General features: G+C 46.3%; 1 protein-coding gene across 1 annotated transcript in view; it reads right to left on the bottom strand.

Moving 5' to 3' along the window:
- Positions 1–3288: 3288 nt before the first annotated feature.
- Positions 3289–20987, bottom strand: part of SLX9 (SLX9 ribosome biogenesis factor) — a gene marked incomplete at both ends in the record, with an annotated part of 48868 nt that continues 31169 nt past the window's right edge. The window contains 4 exons of the mRNA XM_079539189.1: positions 3289–3412; positions 5106–5174; positions 9678–9831; positions 14794–14862. Of these exons, the coding sequence (XP_079395315.1) occupies positions 3289–3412; positions 5106–5174; positions 9678–9831; positions 14794–14862 (416 nt within the window). The remainder of the gene's footprint in view (positions 3413–5105; positions 5175–9677; positions 9832–14793; positions 14863–20987) is intronic.

The raw sequence follows: 20987 nt of genomic DNA, 5'->3' as shown, positions 1-20987 counted from the left end.
GCAGGCAGCCATGAGGCCAGCAAAGCTCAGTGCTCACAGCTCTTGCCTGATACTTCTAAACACAGACACTTTGCCCTGGGGAGAGGAGAAGGAGAGAAGTTAGGGGCTGGAGTGGGACTGAAATGGAGAACACAGGCAATGCCAAACTTAAGGAGGCATGGGGAAAGAGCTGAAGGACTGTGGAGAAGTCCTTTCACTTCAGAAAGCCTTTGTTTCCCAACTGCGTGTTGAAACAGGTTCTGTTCTCACAGTCCCAACTCCAGATTAGGAACAGGCTTTCTTTGAGATGAGAATGTTCCATTAAGAATCCAGCCAAAGGTCCAAGCTATGAAGGAACCCTCTTCCTAGCAGTATCTCCTGCCCAGGGAAGTCTGGCAGCTACCCCCACCACCACTGGCCCAGACGCTCATTTCTCACCAGGTCTCAGACCGTACTCAATTGCCCTCATTCCTCCCACTGCACCAAGCCTCCCTGAGATTCCTAAAGTCCAGTCCCCTTGAGGCTGTCTCTCTACCTGTGTGACCATGGGCTGAAGCAAGCCTTCCTAGCTATTCACATCTTCTTTCTTCTATGCAGCTGAAGACAGCCTGCCCACTACAAGCCATGGCACAGCAGGTAGATCATCTTGGAAAGCTGAGCCAACCTCAGCTTTCCTGCCCAATAACATTCTGGGGCACAAGGAGGATGTACAGTTGTGCCAAATATCTCACTCAAGAGAAGAGACAAGAGGAGGGAATACAAAGGCTGAGGGTGTTTGAGAAGCACGCACAGGTCAAAAATCACAAAGGCGATGGCCAGCCTTCTGCCCAGCTGCAGATATGCAATACTTGAGATACCAGCAATTCAAACAGGAATTCTAGCCCTAGCATCTGGCAAATGCACTCTGTTTCTAGTGCCAACTAAACATGGCTAAGTATGGCAGCAGAGTTTGAGTTTGTTAACCATTTCCACTACTTTACTCTCTCCATCTGAATGTTTTCGGATGATTTGACTGGCAAATGTTTTTGAACAATTTGACTGACAAATGTGACACCCATCTTCAAAAAGGGCCAGAAAGATGATCCTGGTAGCTACAGTCCTATCAGTCTCACCTCGGTGCCCAGGAAGATCATGGAACGGATAATCTCAGGAGCCATCATGGACCAATTAAAGGTCAACCAGGGGATCAGGCCCAGTCAGCAAGGGTTCATGAATGGTAGATCCTGTCTGACAAGCCTGATTTCATTCTGAGATAAGGTGACCCACTTAGTGGCTGTCTATGTGGTGTACCTGGACTTCAGTAAAGCTGTCCCCAGCATTCTTGTGGGGAAACTGGCAGCCCATGGTTTGGACAGGCATACACTCCACTGGGTGAAACACTGGATGGCCAGCCCCAAAGAGCTGTGTCAGTGGAGTTAAATCCAGTTGGTGCCCGGTCAAGAGCGGTGTCCCCCAGGCCTCAGTACTGGAGCCACTTCTATTTAGCATATTTATTAATGATCTTGACAAGGGGATTGAGTGCACCATCAGTAAATTTGCAGACGACACCAAGTTGGGAGGGAGTGATGATCTGCCTGAGGGGAGAAAGGCATTAGAGGGACCTGGATAGACTGGATTGATGGGCCAAGTGTATGAGTTTCAATAGGGCCAAGTGTCAGGTCCTGAATTTTGGTCACAGCAACCCCAGGCAACCCTACAGGCTCAGGGAGGAGTGGCTGGAAAGCTGCCTGATGGAAAGGGACCTTGTTGTACTTATGGACAGTCTGCTGAACGTGAGCCAGCAGAGTACCCAGGTGGCCAAGAAGGCCAATGGCATCCTGGCTTGGATCAGTAATGGTATGGTGAGCAGGACTGGGGAAGTCATCCTGCCCATGTACTCAGCACTGGTGAGGCCTCACCTCAAGTACTGTGTTCAGTTTTGGGCACCTCAGTACAGAAAAGACCTGGAGGTGCTGGAGCAGGTCCAAAGAAAGGCAACAAGGCTGGGGAAGGGCTTGGAGAATATGGCCTATGAGGAAAGACTGTAGGAACTGGGGCTGTTTAGTCTGGGGAACAGGAGGCTGAGGGGAGACCTTACTGCTCTCTTCAAATACCTGAAAGGTGCTTACAGCAGGAGCAGGGTTGGTCTCTTCTTACTGGTGACAGGACAAGGGGAAATGGCCTTAAGTTGCACCAGGGTAAGTTTAGGGTGGATATCAGGAAACACTTGTTTACAGAAAGGGTTGTTAAGCACTGGAATAGGGTCCCCAGGGAGATGGTTAAGTCACCATCCCTGGATGCGTTTAAAAACCATCTGGATGTGGTGCTCAGGAACATGATTTAGCAGAGGGTTGTCAGAGTTACAGTAGTATGGTTAGGTTGTGGTTGGACTCAATGATCTTTAAGGTCTTTTCCAAGCTGAGTGATTCTATGATTCTGTGATTATCGTAGGGCAGGCCAAGCAAGAAACACAAAACATGTCAAAAGGGATATGCATCACTTACTGAAAGCACACGCTCCCAGGGCAGGAAGAAGGCAAGTTTGTGATTTAGACAATCTGTAATTATTCATATATATATTTATATTTATATTATATTTATATTTATATTATATTTTATATATTTATATTTATATATTTTATATATATATTTATATATTTATAATTATACATATATATATTATAGGTGTCACATGCTGCAACAGCAGTCTTGCTGTTCACTGCACACAACACAAGAGAAAAAATGTTCTCTTAAGTCATTTTTCCATTGATGAGAATAAGCTCATTTTTCAGTTGGTATTTATCAAAACAAAAGCCAGACAAACTCAGTACTGTACGAAAGTGCGTTTATTCCAAAGCTAAATTCTTCACACAAAACAATGGCTCTGAACAGCAGAATCAGTCCTTACACAGATCTACAACAGCATCCTGGGCTCTAGGGCTTGTGATCTTCAACATTCACAACAGAACTTCTTTTCATAGTAGTCAGCAAGGATTGGAGGGGGCAACAAAAGCATCACCTCTGGCACAAATTAAAGAATTGTGCCACCAAAAGAGAAAAAGTGTCAAGACTTTTCACAGGAAGGTTGGTTTGTGCAAATATCTCAGAGAACATCCTGCTCACTGCAGGCTGTTTGCCAAGGAGCAGCCACCACCATCAGGAGGGAACTGCGTTATTCCTGTAGACAGAAAGCAGGACTGTTGGGTTGAATAATATGCTGGACTTTTTCCAAGGACTGAAGTGGCTAATAGGTCACATTCAGGATGTGCTTATTTGTGGTCTGGAGCCTGTACACCAGCTTCATCGTGCTCACTTGGTCCCAGCCGATGCCCTAGAGGGGCTTGCCTTCTTCCTGCCTTAGCCTCTTGGAGAGATGCTCACTGATGACCAAGAGGGGGTGGGCTTTGTATCTGGGATCTGCGATGACCTCATGAAACTGGGCCATTTCCTCTTCTCTGAGGAGAGAAAAAAAATCCCCACACTCAATTGGTTCATGCAAAAGAAACTGAGCAGATAAAAAACAAAAAAAACAGAAAAACTCATAAAGCAACAGGCTTCTGTACAGACAGGATTATCTCCAGTGTAAAGCTCAGAAAGAAACAGTGCAAGAAATGGACCTTGTTTACCCAAGGGCAATGCTCAAATTGCTGCCAGATCTGTGGAAGCCAGTAGCTTGATCTCATGCCACAGACAGAAACAATCATGCTAGTGTCAACTATCACTTGGCATTTTTTTAGAGCTTCTCCCTAGTAAAACAAGAAAGAACAGGAGTATTTGGTAAGTGTGCTCAGAATGAAGACTACTTCAGACCACACGAGAACAAAAGCAGATTCTGCACTTGCAAGCTCATCCACTGACTCTTGTTTATTGCTCAAACATACAGGTTTCCTATGTGCAACACTAGTTAGACACCTTGGTAGGGGCATGAAAGAATTACCTCTATATACTTGGTCACAGCTGTTGCTGTGGAAATATTCTCCCAAAAAGCAATCAAGCAGGGAGGAATAAGAACAGAGCACAAGGAGTGTAAAAATAAAAAAATTGAGCTTTCATGTAAGTCACCTTGATCGTGGTCTCTCCTCACTCATGCAGACTCAGCGCCCCATTCCCCTGCCAGACACACATTTCCTTCCTCCCATGTTGTTGTAGATCAGATCAGCAGAGCACTCTTCAGCTTGCAGCAGGCAGCTAGTTCCCTTCCTACTTCATAGAACTGACAGGGACACCCCAGAAGCAGCGATCACAGAAAGCAAACACTGCACAGTCACAAAGCCTAGCTCCAGAAGAGTTGCACTGAGGGGAAATGAAGTTCCCAATGCCTTGTGGTCGTATAAAATATCAAACAGATTATACTAAGGAACAAAGAGTTGCTAGACTTTTTTGTGAAATTCCAAGACTTATTCAAAAGTACTTAGAGTTTCACTTCATAAGAAAAGGTTTGGCAGATGTCAACGCACAGCTGTCCCCACAAGGGATGCAAGGCTTATTACTTAACATCCCAAAGGTACTTCAGCAGAGCAGCTGTAGCACCTCATGCTATGCAGAGGTTAAAGAGATTCTCACCTACACAACCACCGGAGGCTTTCCAGGAGCATATCAGCTAGAGGTGCATGGGCCTTAGGAGATTGAGCCACAGCTGAGTGCTGCAATTCCAAATCAGAAAGCTGAGGCAAAGGGCACACCAGCCTGGCTGTGCACACTCACTTGGCTTAAATCAAGTAGGAATGTTTAGTATGGGTTTGTTCTGAAACCCCAGAGATCAAACCCAGGAGGCCAAAGCTAGGATTCTTTTCAGTGAGAAAGGAAAAGCAAACTCTTTCAGGAGTAAATGCAGCTTCCTGTGCTCTCTTACATGTTATATGAGACAGAAGTAAAAGTGGAGTGAATCCATCCACAATTGACTGAGTTTTAGTAGGGTTCTGAACAGGACACCTGCAATGTCCTGCATCATGTAAAGGGAACTGGCTGCACAGAGAGGTTGTGTGATCTTCGTCCTTGGAGAAACTGAAAAGCCAGCTGAGCAAGTGGCTCCAGGTGACTCTGTCTGAGCAGAGTGGTGGACCAGATGGTCTCCAGAGGTCCCTTCCAATCCCAACCATTCTGTGATTTTGAGCAAGAATACCCAACATCTGATAATCAGGAACTTACAAGAGCCTGTGTTTCTGAGCTTGTTTCATCATACAGAAGTCTGCTGGTTCTGCCTTTGCTTTTACATGCCTGTGGAGAAAAGAAACAAAACAGAGAAGAGGTAACTTAGCAATTGCTGTTGAGATGGAAAGGGTTCAGTGTCTCTCCATCTGCCTTCCCAGGAAGTACAGGTAATTGTCCTGAAATCCTAGAATCATAGAATGGCCTGGGTTGAAAAGGACCACGATGCTCATGCAGTTCCAACCCCCTGCTGTGTGCAGGGTCACCAACCAGCAAACCAGGCTGCCCAGAGCCACATCCAGCCTGGCCTTGAATGCCTCCAGGAATGGGGCATCCACAGCCTCCTTGGGCAACATGTTCCAGTGCCTCACCACCCTCTGGGTGAAAAACTTCCTTCTAATACATAACCCTAAACCTCCCCTGTCTCAGTTTAAAACCATTCCCCCTTATCCTATCACCATCAACACATGTAAACAGTCATTCCCCCTCCTGTTCATATGCTTTCAAGTACGGAAAGCTACAATGAGGTCTCCCCAGAGCCTTCTCTTCTCCGAGCTAAACAACACCTGTTCTCTCAATCTTTTTTGAAGGGCTCCAGCCCTCTGATAATCTTAGTGCCCTCCTCTGGACTTGTTCTGTGTCTTTCTTGTACTGGGGGCCAGGCCTGGACACAGTACTGCAGATGGGGCCTCACAAGAGCTGAGTAGAGGGGGACAATCACCTCCCTCTCCCTGCTGGCCACCCCATTTTTAATGCGATTTTTTCCATAGCCAGACGGTAATGGAGATGCAGACTCCTTCCATCACACATTGATGACAACTCTGGAGTCATGCCCAAATGGACAGGAGATAAATGCACTATTTTTATAAATAAAACTGTATCATTTAGTCCTAGAATGATCTTCAGATGATCATACTTGAATCATCTGCTGCTTCTCTCTAACTTCTAGCTCAAAACTATACCACTGCTTAGAGAAAAGATACCACGGAACTTCCCCACTGGTCATGTATCACCCCTCCACATCTCACGTTCCTTGTTAACACTGCACAGCTTCAGCATTTGCATGAGCCATTACAGGCACTGAAAGAGAGCTGCCAGTCATGCTGCAGGATGTCAGTGTTTAAGGCTGCACATGTATTTTAAAAATGGTAGCATTCCTTTCTCCTTGGGAGCATACATCCTCACCAAAGGTTTGTGAGTTTAAGTCAGCTACCGTGTGCAGCTAAGGCACAGCAACAAGTACAGATATGCACTCTCTGCACCCATTTTCTATTGCTGAGCAAAGTCTGAGGAGGTGTAACCCCATCCTGCTCAGGTGCTGAAAGCACATGATGCCTAATGCCAAGCAGCAACAGAAACCTACAACAAAGCCAAGGGACATGCAGAAATGGCAGTGGGACTTGAAGTGCACTAAGAAGGAAAATTATTGGAAAACTGGACAGCAGGAAAAAAGAGCCACTGAACTAGAACATCAATGGTATGGTGACAGCTGGTGGATAGAGCTTCTGCATGAAGAAGCTCTGAGTTCAGGGAAGAATAAGACTTTGGAAGAGAAGGAAGGCTCTGCCTGAAGATGTATACTAGTAAAGGACAGCACAAGGTATTGATTACTCCAATATCAGTGCCTACAGCTGCTCCTATGAAAGGATTCCATGACATAGAGCCTTGGGCAACAGAGCAAAACTAAGAAAGAGGGCAGGAGTCTGATCCTCTGCTAAGCCTACGCACCAGGCTCCCAGCACAGCCAGAGCAGGACTGCATTACTCTCCCTGCTTCTCAGAGTGCATACTGGGAAAAAAACCTATCTTCCTCTCTGACCCTAAATCTTTCATTCTTTAATTTTTCCATTTTCTCTTTTCTCTTTCCTACCTGCCCCACGTCTCTTCACCCTACACGGCTTCATCATCTCTCACCACTTGATCACCTCCTGCTCCTCATCTCTCCCTCTGCCCATCCTGGAACATTTTATTTTTCCTCAGATCCCGGTGGACACAAGCTGCTGTAGGCTGCTCTCCTGCTATTCAATTCCCCTCCAGCAGAGGATACTGCCAAAGCTGCCCGACAAACCAGACACACCCCAACAAGGTGGATGTACATCAGTCAGCACCCAGCCTACATGAGGACCAGGAGCCAGGCAGTTGATGCCCTCACACTGCTCACATACTCTCAAGGCCCTTTTGAGGTCACCCTAGCACAGCCAGCATTATGCAACAGATCCGTCAGCAGATGAGAAATTGCAATCAGCAAGAGCAGGCAAACAGCCACAGGGTTTGAGCAGTTTGCGTCATGTTGCTGCATCCAGTGGTATAGCAAGACAGTGACAGAACAATCTTTGTATTCATTAACCACTTGGCATGGGGATGGTTTCCTGTTCACCATCCTCATTTGCCTGGATTGCTTATGGCATCACAGAGAAAGCTCTTCACAAGTTGGACAGCAATCCATGCTCACCAGAGCAGGGGCTTGCAGCCTCTGTGGCTGCTTCACGGTGCACCAGCCCACTGAACAAGGAAAGTGTATGGCCACAACCATGCCAGCATTTACAGCTCATGGACTTTGAGCTGATTGCAGTTTATAAACATGAAGCAACCCTCCCAGAGCTCTCTGCTCACTGGCTTTGTAGGTCATACCTAAACCAGGCACCACAATATTCCACAGCAAGGAGCAGTGCAGCACAGAAAGCTTCCTGTTTGCACTGAATCTGCAACTTGCTAACTTTTTTGATGTCCCTTATGTCTTGCAATGGAGATGAATTATTTCCTAACTGCATTACACTTACCTAATATAGACTATTATATCCCAAGCTTCTCTGTCTCCAACTCCTATCCAGGCTGAGGACTCCTCAGATCACTAAGCGACCCCTCGTGCAGAAGCTGGGCCAGAATCTTCACCATCTTCCTTTCAAGTTCTACTTTATCTTCTGAGGTGTTCCACAATTGCAATCTGCACTGACACTGTGAATTTCTTCTGGGGAAAGCAATGCCCAAAAGAAGCAGTCAACCCATTCTCTCTCCTCCTGTACTTGCTTTCTGCAAACCATTCCCTCCATAGAGCCGTGACTTAACCTCCAAAGTAGACAATAAGGAGGGAGAACCACTCCTGAACACAACCTGGAGTCAGATGCCATATATGGTTGGACATGATTGCGGAAAGAAGTCAAAACCAACTGTTTCCACTCAGGTTAAGCCTTGGTCCAGCACTCCACTCCCTTGCAGAACTCTGTCTGTACTTTTGCTGCTCATTCCACTGAGAGGACAGACTGACTGAACAGCCGATTAAAAAAAATGTTATTCAAAGAATTAAGAGCCAAGTTCAGAAAGGAAATATTTTCCCAGGCTTAGATACAAGATACGTAGTTGCTGTTTGTTAGAAGGGTGACTTTCCAGAAGAACAGCACACTGCCAACTCAGTCATGCCCTGTAGTAGCTGGGTCAGAGTTTCTTTCTGGGGCACCCCACAGCTCACAAGAGGTTCTACGGTCATTTCAGCCTTGATATTCAACCAAAGAAAAGGGTGCTCTGCAAGGCAGCCTTATACTTGGCTATCCTCTAATCCAAATGCTTGCTTAATATGATCAAAATAAGTTTGCAGTTCCAACCCCTACTGAGTAAGTAGAAGTACGAGCATTTGTTCACCACGCAGAGCTCTTCTATTCTGCACTGGGAGATGGAAAAGCATCTGCAACACTGACTGAGCAGGCAGTGTTGCACCAAAAAGGAGAAAACACAAGGACAATCAGAACACACCCTAAGGCTGGCTGGGATGGCTGAAGTGTGAGTGTCAGAGGATCAGAAATAGTTCTTCTCTTTCAGTACAATAAAGGGAAAAGAAAAACCATCTTGTACTCTCATCCAAAATCATATTCCAAGCCAGCAGGGTGAACAGAGAGTCTGTCTAGACAGTAAATCTCTGCTCTAAGGGCTTGAACTGCTTTGGGAGAAAGCCTGAAGGTCTGGAAGGACAGAACACCGGGCTGCATCATGGTCAGCAGCTCATGCAGGAAGAGAGCAAACAATCCCAGCAGGCAGTACTGTGCTTTGAATCCTAGCTCTCCAGATCTGCTTCCCTCTGTCACACCAGTTAGGTGAATTTGGGAAAGCCATCAACTCCATATTTGCCACCTGCAAAACAAGAATTAGTCCCCTTTAAATACTACAGCCTCCTATAAAATATAAGATTCCTTTTATTGCAGCAAACACCATTTCCTGAAAATGATGAGAACAACCTTCATTATAAAACACATCTCAAGTGCAGATCCACAGGTGAGCTCAGCAGCACTACACTCTGGACGCTTGTGTATCAGTCCTTCCATTCAGAATATCCAGTCCCTCCCAGTCTGTCTCATGCCAAGTCACCTTTAAGCAATACAGTTCTCATAAATGTGGATTCAGAAGGCATATTTAAGCTTCTTGCAGCAAGAGTAACAAAAAAAAAGCGAAATGTAGGTGAGGTCCTGTTCTCCTAACTATGGGCCCCAAGCTTGTATTGTTTGTAGCTACAATCTGAGCTGGAGGGTGCTTTAACTTGCAGGAAAAAGGGAAATAACACAGCCCATTACTAAGAGACACATACCTCTTGGATGGCTTCCTGCCCTTGATACCTGTGGTCAGATCAGAGAGCTCAGGCAGGGCTTCCATCAGTGGCTGCATGTCTCCCACAACAGGTGTTGCCTTTCGCTTTGCTTCAGCTTTTTGCTTCTGCTTGGCTAGCTTCACACTTTCTATTTCTGAATGAGAAACAATAATTTAATTGGGTAAGTAGAAATGTTTTTCAAACAATGGTCTCCTACCAGAGGCATGCAGTAGACAAAGATGAATTTAATTTCAGTTTTTCACTCAGAATTGGACAAGTCAGTGGGAGGTGTGGACAGAAAGCTGCAGTCTGCTGTGCAGTCCTTGAGGCTCTCTGGTGCAGAAGTGCAGCTGCTCAAGCCTTATGGAACCAGAAACTCTAGCAAAACACATTCTCTTCCACACCAGCCCACAGATGCCTAGCTGGATACCCCACCTGTCCCAGACATCCCTTTACAGTACCACCAAATCAACCCAGCAGCATGTGGCAAGCACCCACTTTCTCCTGCCAGGTGGGCCTCGAAACCTGCAGCATTGCCTTGACGTTCAAGTAGTTGGGGTGGAGTGAGACACAACGGGAAATCCTATTTTCTCTTCATGCACCCAAGGGAAGCTGCAGCTCCCAAGGCCTCTGCTTGTCACGGCATTGCAGAACTGGAGAGGTTAGACATGATGGAGTAGAACAGCAGCAGCTGCACAGCCAAGAGCACTGAGACAGGAAGGCTGTGGGCTTCCAACACAAGGCCACAGAAGCAGGACTGAATCTGCAGTACTTTTAGTGGAAATATGAAAGCAGCCAGACTACAGAGCACAGGCAAGATGCCACCTGGGATTCTCAGTCTAACCCAGATGATCACGTTCAATAATGCTGAACTGAAACTTAATAGCTAGCTGCTTGCACCTTTAGTATTTTTGTCTTGTTCATCCCCTAACTAAGTTGTTTCAGTCAAAGAGCAATGGTTTCTGATAACGTGTAATATTTATTGCACACGGGTGTTTTTTTGACAATCTGGATTGTAAAAGCTTCTCTGCACAGCAATCCCTGCCAAGAACACAGCTTTCCATTCTACATCACTTCTTTTTATGGTCTGGCTTTATGAGACTGACTACTTCAGTACTTTCATAAATAGTACGCGCTCAAAATTTTCAGACACCTGATTCTGCACAACCATCCCAAATTCTTTTCCAACAGTCTCTGGTGTCTGAGAAGCCATACGATGTATGTATTTTGAAATGTGCATACTTCTAATGTTTGAATCATTACCTAATTTTTTTCTCTTCTCTAGTCTCTCCTACAATGATTTATTGGAACTGAAGAAATCTCAAAGTTTTGCATTTGCACTACTGGGCTGAACTGTAGTTCTCAGGGTCTTGGCATCCAGTGTCAAGAAAACAGTTCTGGGATAAGAAGAAACAACAAACTCTTGGGAATATTTAGGAAAGCACAGATTTAATGGTAATAACTATCTTCTCAGACAGAAGTAGTTTGACCTGAAATTTTCTATCTTGGTTCCTTACTGAAGAAAAGCTGACATATTTTATTTATTTTCCACCCAGTTTGTAGCTTTAGAGCCGAGAGGAGAAAAGAGGCCATTTTAGGGGCCAAAACAACATACCTAGTCTTGAGTAAAATTGATTCTATGAAGGCATACATACAAGAGGGAGTGATTAAAAAGAGCATAGGAAGCCTGTTCCTAGGCTTTCACCTCCAAAGCAACTGACCATAGCTATGGGAGCAGTGCTGTCATCTACTTCCAGGAGCATGTCTTCTTACTTACATAAGACATACTTTCTTATGTAGGTCCCATGTAGTCCTTTTATTGTTGATCCTGAATCACAAAAAGCTGCTGAGTGCTTATCTTCCTCTGCAGCTTCTGGTACCAGTCAGAGTTAGATACAAGATACCCAGCCAGGAAGATCTCAACTGCGCGCCAGCAATCCTTTCCAATGTTCCCACAAAGTATCAGACACACAGACGAGGAAAAACTTGCATGAGCACAGAATCTGCAAGTTCCAGGCCAGCTGTAAGGACTACAAGAGGTAAGTTTTTCTGCTCAGTGGGGACACTGACTGCACATGTCAACCAAATTTGGAAGTTGATGGCTGATGATAATGAAGTTTCCCTAGCACTCAGGGTATTAAATTACCAGCCAGAGACACCTTCACGGTGACTTGTGCAATCACAGGTTGATGGACTTAAGCTCAAAGTGCAGTGAGAGCTTAGGAGCAGAGAGCATATGGTACCACAGAAAGCCACACTGCTCAATCCCCAACACAATCTGCCAGCAATTCTGTTGGATAGAAGGGTGTAAGGGAAAAAATAGTCTCAAGAATAGCTCCAGGTGGCATAAGGAATCCCTCTGCCATTCCCCATGCCTCAGCAGTATCTCAGAAGCTGACACGCACAGGCTGCTTCTGCTGACAGTGCAGACATGCCAGCCAGGTTCATAGAATCATAGAATCACCAAGGTTGGAAAAGACCTAAAAGATCATCCAGTCCAACCGTTCACCTATTCCCAATAGCTCCCACTAAACCATGTCCCTCAACACAACATCCAGCCTTTCCTTGAACACCCCCAGGGTCGGTGACTCCACCACCTCCCTGGGCAGTCCATTCCAGTGCCTGACCACCCTTTCTGAAAAGTAATACTTCCTGACGTCCAGCCTGAATCTCCCCTGCCGTAGCTTGAAACCATTCCCTTTGGTCCTATCACTAATGACACAAGAGAAGAGGCCGACCCCCAGCTCACTACAACCTCCCTTCAGGAAGTTATAGAGAGCAATGAGGTCTCCCCTGAGCCTCCTCTTCTCCAGGCTGAACATTCCCAGCTCCTTCAGCCTCTCCTCATGTGGCCTGTGTTCCAGACCCCTCACCAGCTTTGTTGCCCTCCTTTGAACATGTTCCAGGGCCTCAATATCTTTCTTGCAGTGAGGGGCCCAAAACTGGACACAGTACTCGAGGTGCGGCCTCACTAGTGCTGAATATAGGGGAACAATCACCTCTCTGCTCCTGCTTGCAACGCTGTTTCTGATGCAAGCCAGGATGCCACTGGCCTTCTTGGCCACCTGGGCACACTGTTGGCTCATATTCAGCCGAGCATCAATCAATACCCCCAGGTCCATTTCCTCTACGCAGTCCTCCAGCCACACCGCCCCAAGCCTGTAGCGTCGCCTGGGGTTGTTGTAGCCGAAGTGCAGGACCCGGCATTTGGCCTTGTTGAAACTCATCCCATTGGCTTCAGCCCAGCTCTCCAGCCTGTCCAGATCCCTCTGCAGGGCCTCGCTACCCCCAGGCAGATCCACACTTCCAGCCAATTTGGTGTCATCTGCAAATTTACTGAGGGTGCACTTGATGCCCTCATCCAGGTCATCAATCAAGATATTGAAGAGGACAGGCCCCAGCACCGACCCCTGGAGAACACCACTCATGACTGGTCGCCAGCTGGATTTAACTCCATTCACCACCACTCTCTGAGCCCGGCCCTCCAGCCAGCACCTCACCCAGCCAAGAGTGTATCCATCCAAGCCTCGGGCTGCCAGCTTCTGCAGGAGAATACTGTGGGAGACAATGTCAAAGGCTTTGCTGAAGTCTAGGTAGACCACATCAACAGCCTTTCCCTCATCCACCAGATGGGTCACTAGATCATAGAAGGAGATCAGGTTGGTCAAGCAGGACCTGCCCTTCACGAACCCATGCTGGCTAGGCCTGATCCCCCGGTCACCCCGCACATGCCGCATGATCTCCCTCAAGACAATCTGCTCCATAACCTTCCCTGGCACCGAGGTCAGGCTAACAGGCCTGTAGTTTCCCGGATCCTCCTTACGACCTTTCTTGTAAATGGGAGTCACATTGGCAAGCCTCCAGTCTTCTGGGACCTTACCAGTCAACAAGGAGCGCTGACAGATGATGGAAAGCGGCTCGGCTATCACCTCCACCAGTTCCCTCAGCACTCTTGGGTGGATCTCATCTGGCCCCATCGACTTGTGACAGTCCAGTTGGAGCAGTAGGTCTCTGACTGCTTCTTTCAGAATCACAGGGGGGTTAGTGTGCTCCCCAGCCGAGATTACCAGGTCAGAGAGAGGAGTATCCTGAGGATAACTGGTCTGACTTTTAAAGACAGACGTAAAGAAGGCATTCAGAACCTCTGCCTTTTCTGCCTTTTTCTGCCTTTTCCTTATCCTCAGGTTGGGGATGATGTTCCCTGCTCCACGAGGAAGCAACAGCAAGCCTCTTGTACACCTCTGGAAAGGTCTCCATACAAGACCATCTCTAATTGCCTTGCAGGATGAGGCTCCTTGACTTGACTCACATTAGCATCTGCAAGTGAGTCTCACTCAGAGCTGCACAGAGAAAGCACAAGTCTAAACACTTTAGACTTGAGCTTTAAAGATTACTCAGGACATCAAGCACATTGCAGATAACTAATTGGAGTCTGTACATCTTGCCAAGAAAGTTGCAGCAAAAACACAGACACTCTTCCCATAACAAAGAGCAACATTTCTGCCATGGGCTGGGTTTGTTTGGTTCTTATTTCATAGCCTCTAGAAGTGCAAGTCAGTCTGGTGAGTAGGTTCATTGGGACATGTGGGGCAGTAACACAGCCAGCAGTTTCCAGAGACATCCTTTGTGGAAAAGCAGAAGGTCCACTGCAGAGCTCCACTACTTTTCTCAGAGGCCTGGGAATAGCCGGTGGGGCTCAGCTCCAGGCTGTCCTACATCCACAGGATGCTATTAGCCCATGACTGCACAGCTGGTCATAACTGTACAGGAGCTTGAAAAGGTTCAAAGAAACCTTTTCAGACCTACACTGGTACAACATTTTTCTTGGATAAATGAAGGGTTTTAAGTAGTCACAACGCACATGGAGGAATAACAAAAACAGGCTGGGGTAAAGAGTCAACCTTAGTGTTAAATGCCCTTTGAATTCAAGAAAAAAAAAAACACCAGGGACTTTTTTCCCCATTTGCTGAGGAGCAGGCTTGAAGACTTTTGAGAAGCATTCAGCCCCCCTGGCCAATCTGTTGTCCTGCCACAGCCCAACACTTTCACCTGCAGACAGAGGAACCCAGCAGTCACCTCAAGGTGCCCCCCATACAGCAATGCTTTGGGTACTTACTCTGTAGCCATCTTTCTTTCCTCAGCTTCATTTTTTCTTTTTTTGATAGAAGTGTTTTTTCTTCCAAACCTAGAGAAAAAGGGAGATGTGAGTGAGATGAGGACTGGTTCTGTACACCAGTTCTCTGTTGGGCTCATCATAAAGACAGATTAGCAGAAGCAGCAGCACAGGCACTATTTCCTTAGGCCAGCTAGTTATCTTTGAGAAAGGCTTCTCAAGAGAACTCTCCCTCTTCTTGTCTTTACTTCTCACAGTAACCAGGCCTGAGCAGCTGACATCTCCTGAAAGCTAGCCATGACTTCTGATCACTCCCCAGGTGTCCACGCAGTGAGATGAGTTGCCACAGATCTCAGTTAGGCATTATTTCCTTGTTGAGACTGCATGAGCAGCAGGACTGCATGATTGCCAAACCAAGATAAACTCAATAAACCAGTGAGGACAGACTTGGAGAGCCTACAGTTACCAGAAGTAGAAGCAAAAAAGCTAGTTTCAGTCTGAAAATGTGCAGATCAATAGAACCATAAAGATGAGTAACACACTGTGGGCACATGAGGACTAAAGGAATGGCTTCCTGACGTGGCTACTGTGAGCAGCAGCCCATCCTCCATATCTGCCCAGACAGCATGTGGCAGGCAGCAGGACTGGGAACAGCCTGAAAAGCACAGGTCTGTGGATCAGAAAAAGGCTCACACACACTCCATACTAATTTCAGTATCTCTAAAACAGCTGTTGCTCACTGATTTCCAATACCAAGGGGAAAAAAAAAAGAAGTTTTTACTGGAGATGCATTGCAGATACTATAAAATTTTATCTTATCTTTAGTGTTTAAAAATAAATGTTTAGTCAACTTTTCTCCTGAAGCATCCCGTAAATACAGCTACAGGAATGCTAGCAGAGGAATAAGCTCCTCAAATACTGTTTCTCTCAGCTTTGGCTATTCTCAAGCCTGAAAAGGAGAAAAAAAAATACCCTTCAAAGAAAATTCAAAGAAATTGGATAAATGAATTCAGTAGAACTCTGAAAACATTTCACTGATGACTTTTCTGAAGCTTCAAATCTTGCACAATGATTTAAATAAAAGCTGAATCAACACTTAACGACTCAATGCAGGAAGATCAGAAGCAGCCTGATGGGGTGGGGAGACCATTTCAGAAGGGTAACAAAAACAAGTTGAGTTTGAGTTTCCAAAGGACACAGCGAATCCAGCTGTTGTTTTCATTGCCTCTTGTCCCACAAAACAATGTTAGTGCAATTAATGTACCTAAGAAGTAAGAAATAAAACTATACCTAAAGCAACTGACTTAGATAAGCTGCCATCAGCTGCCCCCTTCCCTGTGATTTAGTGGGCTCTGGGACTCCTTCGAGTCTCCCCACCAAGTTGTCTAAACTTTGGGCTGTAGCCCCCAGAGGCCCCTCTGCAGCCAAAGGATAGCTGAGTGCCAGCAGCCTGCTGCTTGCCTTCCCTGAAGGCTACCTGCCTTCATGCGTCTGACTTCTGCTCCAGCCAGGATTAGTGCTGTATATAGCAGCAAAGATCCAGACCAAGATGTGCACATAGCATCTGCCTCCTGCTGTAGCTGCACAGCCACCACAGCCAACATCCCGCTATCCCCATCCAGCACTGCAAATCCCTACGATTTCACTGCCAAGGAAGCAAGGACGGATCAAGGAGGTCAAAATGTGAACAGCAAAACTGCATCCCAGCAGTGCGTGAGTGGCCGCTGGGACTGGAAGCTTCTTTCTCCCTGTACTTTGTGCAGACCCTGGCTGTTTGAGCACTGCCAGCTTTGGAAAGCAGCGGTGCTGCAGTGACACGTCCCCTTGTCTGAAAACATGCTCATTACTTCATTAGAAAAACAGTGCCAAGTGGGATTTGTTAGTGAAAAAAATTTCAGCCAGCTGGCCAATTCTAGTAATAACATCAATTTTAATATTTATTTTTTTCTCCCTAAACAGCAGCAGAACATTTAAGGAAACACAAAAGCTGTTTTCTTGGCAAGAGCCCAAACTCTTCGCCAGCAGGAGGACTGAGGACCGAGTGCCTGCAGCCGCAGCAATGTGGGGTTATGCAGGGATGGGCAGCAGAGCTGCAAAGCCCCAGGGCTTTGCAGCTGTCTGGAAAGAGCTGCCTGTTTGCACCACCAAGGTTCCAGCCTCCTTGTGCCACAAGGCATTCAGCTCCAACCTGGGAAGGTACAGGAACCAGACCAACTCATCAGTCCCCACCCCAGGGAGGGCACTCCCTCTTCCAATCGTGTGTAGGGCACAGCTAGTCTGCATCAAGCCCAGTGCTGTGCAGGAACAGCGCTGCATATTACACACGTTTTCATTCCAAGCATCACATTCATTCCAAGCATCCTCACCCATCACAAGGGTGCCTTTTGCTTTTCTTTTTTTTTTGGCGCTGGAAGTTGCCAAGTGGTATTTGGCAAATTCCAGTCACAGCACCAAGTGCCAAAGCTGGTGGAAAATCCCTGGAGAGCTGCTCTTAGCCGGGAGGCAGCATTTGGTTAGTTAATTAACAGTGCAGGCTGTCCCCAGGTAGTCTTTATTTTTATTTAGATTGCAAGTACCTCTGAAATCAGAGCCAGACTGCAGATCCATTTGAATTATTTTTCCATTAAATCAGAAGTGCTCAGGTCCCCATCTCCCTCCAATCCATTCTACATGTAATTTAACAAATGCTGTCTTTGAAACTTTGTTCATGGGAAAAAAAGGATTATCAAAGCCACCTACCTTAGCTGAGGTAAGTTTACACATTGCAAGCTTGATAATTATTCCTTTTAATGAGGATGTGTTTTCCTTCCCTCTGATCACCTTAAACATAAGCAGATTGAAAAACAGCAACATATTTTTGTCCACTGCAGCAAGAGTTTTATACTATCCCTGGTGACCCTCAAGATTCTGCCTGCATGTCACAGTTACTTCCACAAAATTTCACTTCTAAATAGTTATGGGTTGGGCTTTTAGGTTTTTGTTGTTGTTGTTGTTGTTGTTGTTGTTTTTAAAGGACTGCTGTCTCAGTCTTTACACGAAAAACATATACAGCCCCGAAACACATACAATCCAAATTTATCATTTCTAGGCATTCAGAAATAAGCCCAGCATAGGTATGGGGCTAGGCTAAAGGCTTCTTCCAGGGTCTCACTTTGGACAGCACAATGAAGAATGTGCAAACGTGGCCCTTTGCAGGCATTTTTAAACAGTTCCAGGCAATCATGCAGCTTCAAGGACTCAGTTGTGAGCAAAAATATCAGACATAAATCTGTACCTGTGCTACACTGCACTGTAACAGAGAGTTCTGCAACACTGGCATCTGTTCCCTCCTCACAAAGCTGCAGTGAAGCACCAAGTCCCCTTCTGGTAAGAGCTATTAAAAATCAGCAGATAGCATTATGCAGCATTCCCAGAACTCGGGTGATAAGTAACAGTGAAGCTATTGCTGCTCAAAACATAATATTTTGGCAAATATTTTGGGTACAGTATAAATTGAAGTTAAACAACAACAGATGTGTTAATTTCAGCCCCAGTTGGTTAACAGCAGCAAAAATGAGCAAACGCCTACGGGAGCAGAATAAGTCCCCTGAAGAAATTCAAAGTTTGCATCCAAACACAGAAGGCTGAGTGGGTTTTCTGGCTGTTGGTTTTCTTCATTTGCTTGTTTAATATAGCACAGCATCACTTGTAAATTGCCTGCTACCCTTTTTCACTGAAAGGGCCTGGGGGCTAGCAAACCACTGCAGCATTTCTCCCCAGCTCCCAGTGAAAACACAATTGTGATGTGACCTGCCAGATGCCCATGCAGAATGTTAAGGGTGCCAGAAAGAATGTCAGCCAAATGTCCCCAGCAATGAGGTACTGGCTGCAGCAGTGCTCCATGGCTGTCCTCACCCTGCCCAGAGGCTGAGCTCCCAATGAGGTGACCTCCATCTCCACTACTCCAGAACCAGGGTACATGGGACTGATGGGATCTGGACCTGAGGTGGCAAGGCCAGCAGTAAGGGGCTGATATTCAGCCTCTTTGCTCCCTTACTCTCAGAGAAGCTCCCACAGACTGCTTGGTGCAGTGGCTTTTACCCAGCCCAAGTCCTGCCATCCTGAGTACGCTCTGAAAACAGCACTGAAGAGAAGATGACAGCCCGTCATCTTCTGGGACAGGACAGCTTTCACCATGGATACAGCATTTGCTTTTTATGTTCCAAAACAAGCAACATTATTTTTGATTGTGTTTTATCATTACATCAGCATGCGAGCTTTCCTTCTTCCCCCACTGAGAGAGGCATCCTATTTAAAATGGGATCTGTGTTCCTGATCCTTTCAGCTCCCCTGGTTACGCAAAGCCTCCTTCCAAACTCCACTTCACACTCAAACCAGGAGGAGCAACATGACTCACATCCTTGCACTTACGCCGCACCTCTGTCAGGCCTGGGAAACGTTCCTGGGCTGCATCCAGCTTCAACAAGGGCACAAAACCTCCCTCTGCAAAAGACTCATCTCCAGCTAGCCTCAACCAGTGACAGCCCTGAGGCCAGAGCAGATCCCTTTGGGGAGGTGGCCAAAAACATACAATGTGCACAGCAGTCTGCAAAAATAAACTCTGAAGACAAACTGTCCTCCCAAGTTGCATTTTCAGCAGCCCCAGCCACTTCAGAGAAGAGAAGCAGCTGGGCTTTCTGGGCTTTCCTCATCCCAGAAGAAGCCTGAGGATCAAGACTTAAAGAAGTGCAAGATTGGAAGCGAGACAGGAGGGTGCTTCAGGCAGCACCAGGGGTACCACCAAGCATTCTCTACAGGAAATGAGTCTGGACTGCTCAAGTTATTCTTTAGGAAATACAAACTACTGCAACTCTGCCAGCTCTCAGGTTAGAAAGCTGGTGAACTTATACACCAGAATCAAGCACTACCACAGAGGCAAAGCAGCTTCCTCTGCTGTAATTCAGACAATGGTGCTACACAAAGCCTTTATTAAGTCCTGACTCTATGTGGGGACACACCATGGGAGCACTTCACTTCCCAAGAGTGCTCTCCTTCCCCAGGAGACTGCAGCCAGCCCTACTACAAGTTCCTCAAAGCAGCAGCACACACACCCCTTGGGTGTGCACCCAGTGCCCTTGATTCCTGGTCCCACTGGGAAGGAGATGTGGTCCAGCTGGATCTGCAGCTGGTTCCACTGTCAGATCCCTACCTTGTCCATGGAAGCCCAGCAAGTTGTTCTTCCTCCTCCTCCTCCCCTCCTGTATTCAGATTGATTGTGAAATAGCTCAGGTTCTCAGGGCATGAAGCAGTCTGGGTCACATGTGGTAGAAGCCAGAACTCGGAGCAGCCACACTACCATTCCCATCTCTGCCACAAACATTTCTGGCTTATTTCTTTCTCAAGTTTTGCAGAATCTGACATTTTTTCAAATGCAACAGAAAAATAAAATTCTGCTCGCATCAGCAAGAAAGCTGGCAGACATGGTTTCTAAAAAAAATCCCCAGAGACCTGAGAGTTTAGGCCCTCAGCAATCATTAGCATTGTCACTTGAAATCCAGGAAGAAAACTAACTCCACTGTGGTGCAGAAAGTGCCACTCCTTTATTCCTCGCAACATGCACCAGGTGACATGACAAGCAAGCACACCCTCTGAGTTCAGGATCTACATTTGAACAGTTCTGACATGCATATTTCGTTGGCATACAAATCCATTCTTTTTCAAGGACTCAGATATGTGCAAATGTGCCTTTGGATGCCCAGTGCTACCTAGGGTGGTCGAGTGCCCACCTATTACTTCCCATTTCCCACCATCAGCTTTACTATGGGACCTCTGACCCACTGCCATCCACTTTCCCCATTTGGAAGATTCCCATTGATTTTTAGGACACAGTGAGCCACTTTTCAACAAGAGTGCATGTGGAGCCCGAGGGAAATGTCCTTGCACCGCTTGAGGCAAAAGATACATTATTCTATTATGTCCCCAGCACAAAATTATTGAGGAAAACAAGATATTTGCCCACTCAAGCTGAAATGTAAAGGTTTCAGAACTATCACTCGTGGATTCCTTTTGCTAAACTAGTATACAGGTTCTTAAACTAATGGACTAATCCTATTGGTAAACAAACCAACCTGTATTAGCAGGCAGCCTCAAATGCCAAGCTTCTAGTCATGTAAATTAAAAATATGTATCTCATTTCCCAGACTGTATGTTGTGGCACA

Source organism: Tetrao urogallus (genome assembly GCF_951394365.1).
Source record: "Tetrao urogallus genome assembly, chromosome: 8".
NCBI classification, from domain to species: Eukaryota; Metazoa; Chordata; class Aves; order Galliformes; family Phasianidae; genus Tetrao; species Tetrao urogallus.
Note: the sequence above shows the minus strand (reverse complement) of the source record. Positions and strands in the feature narration are given on the sequence as shown.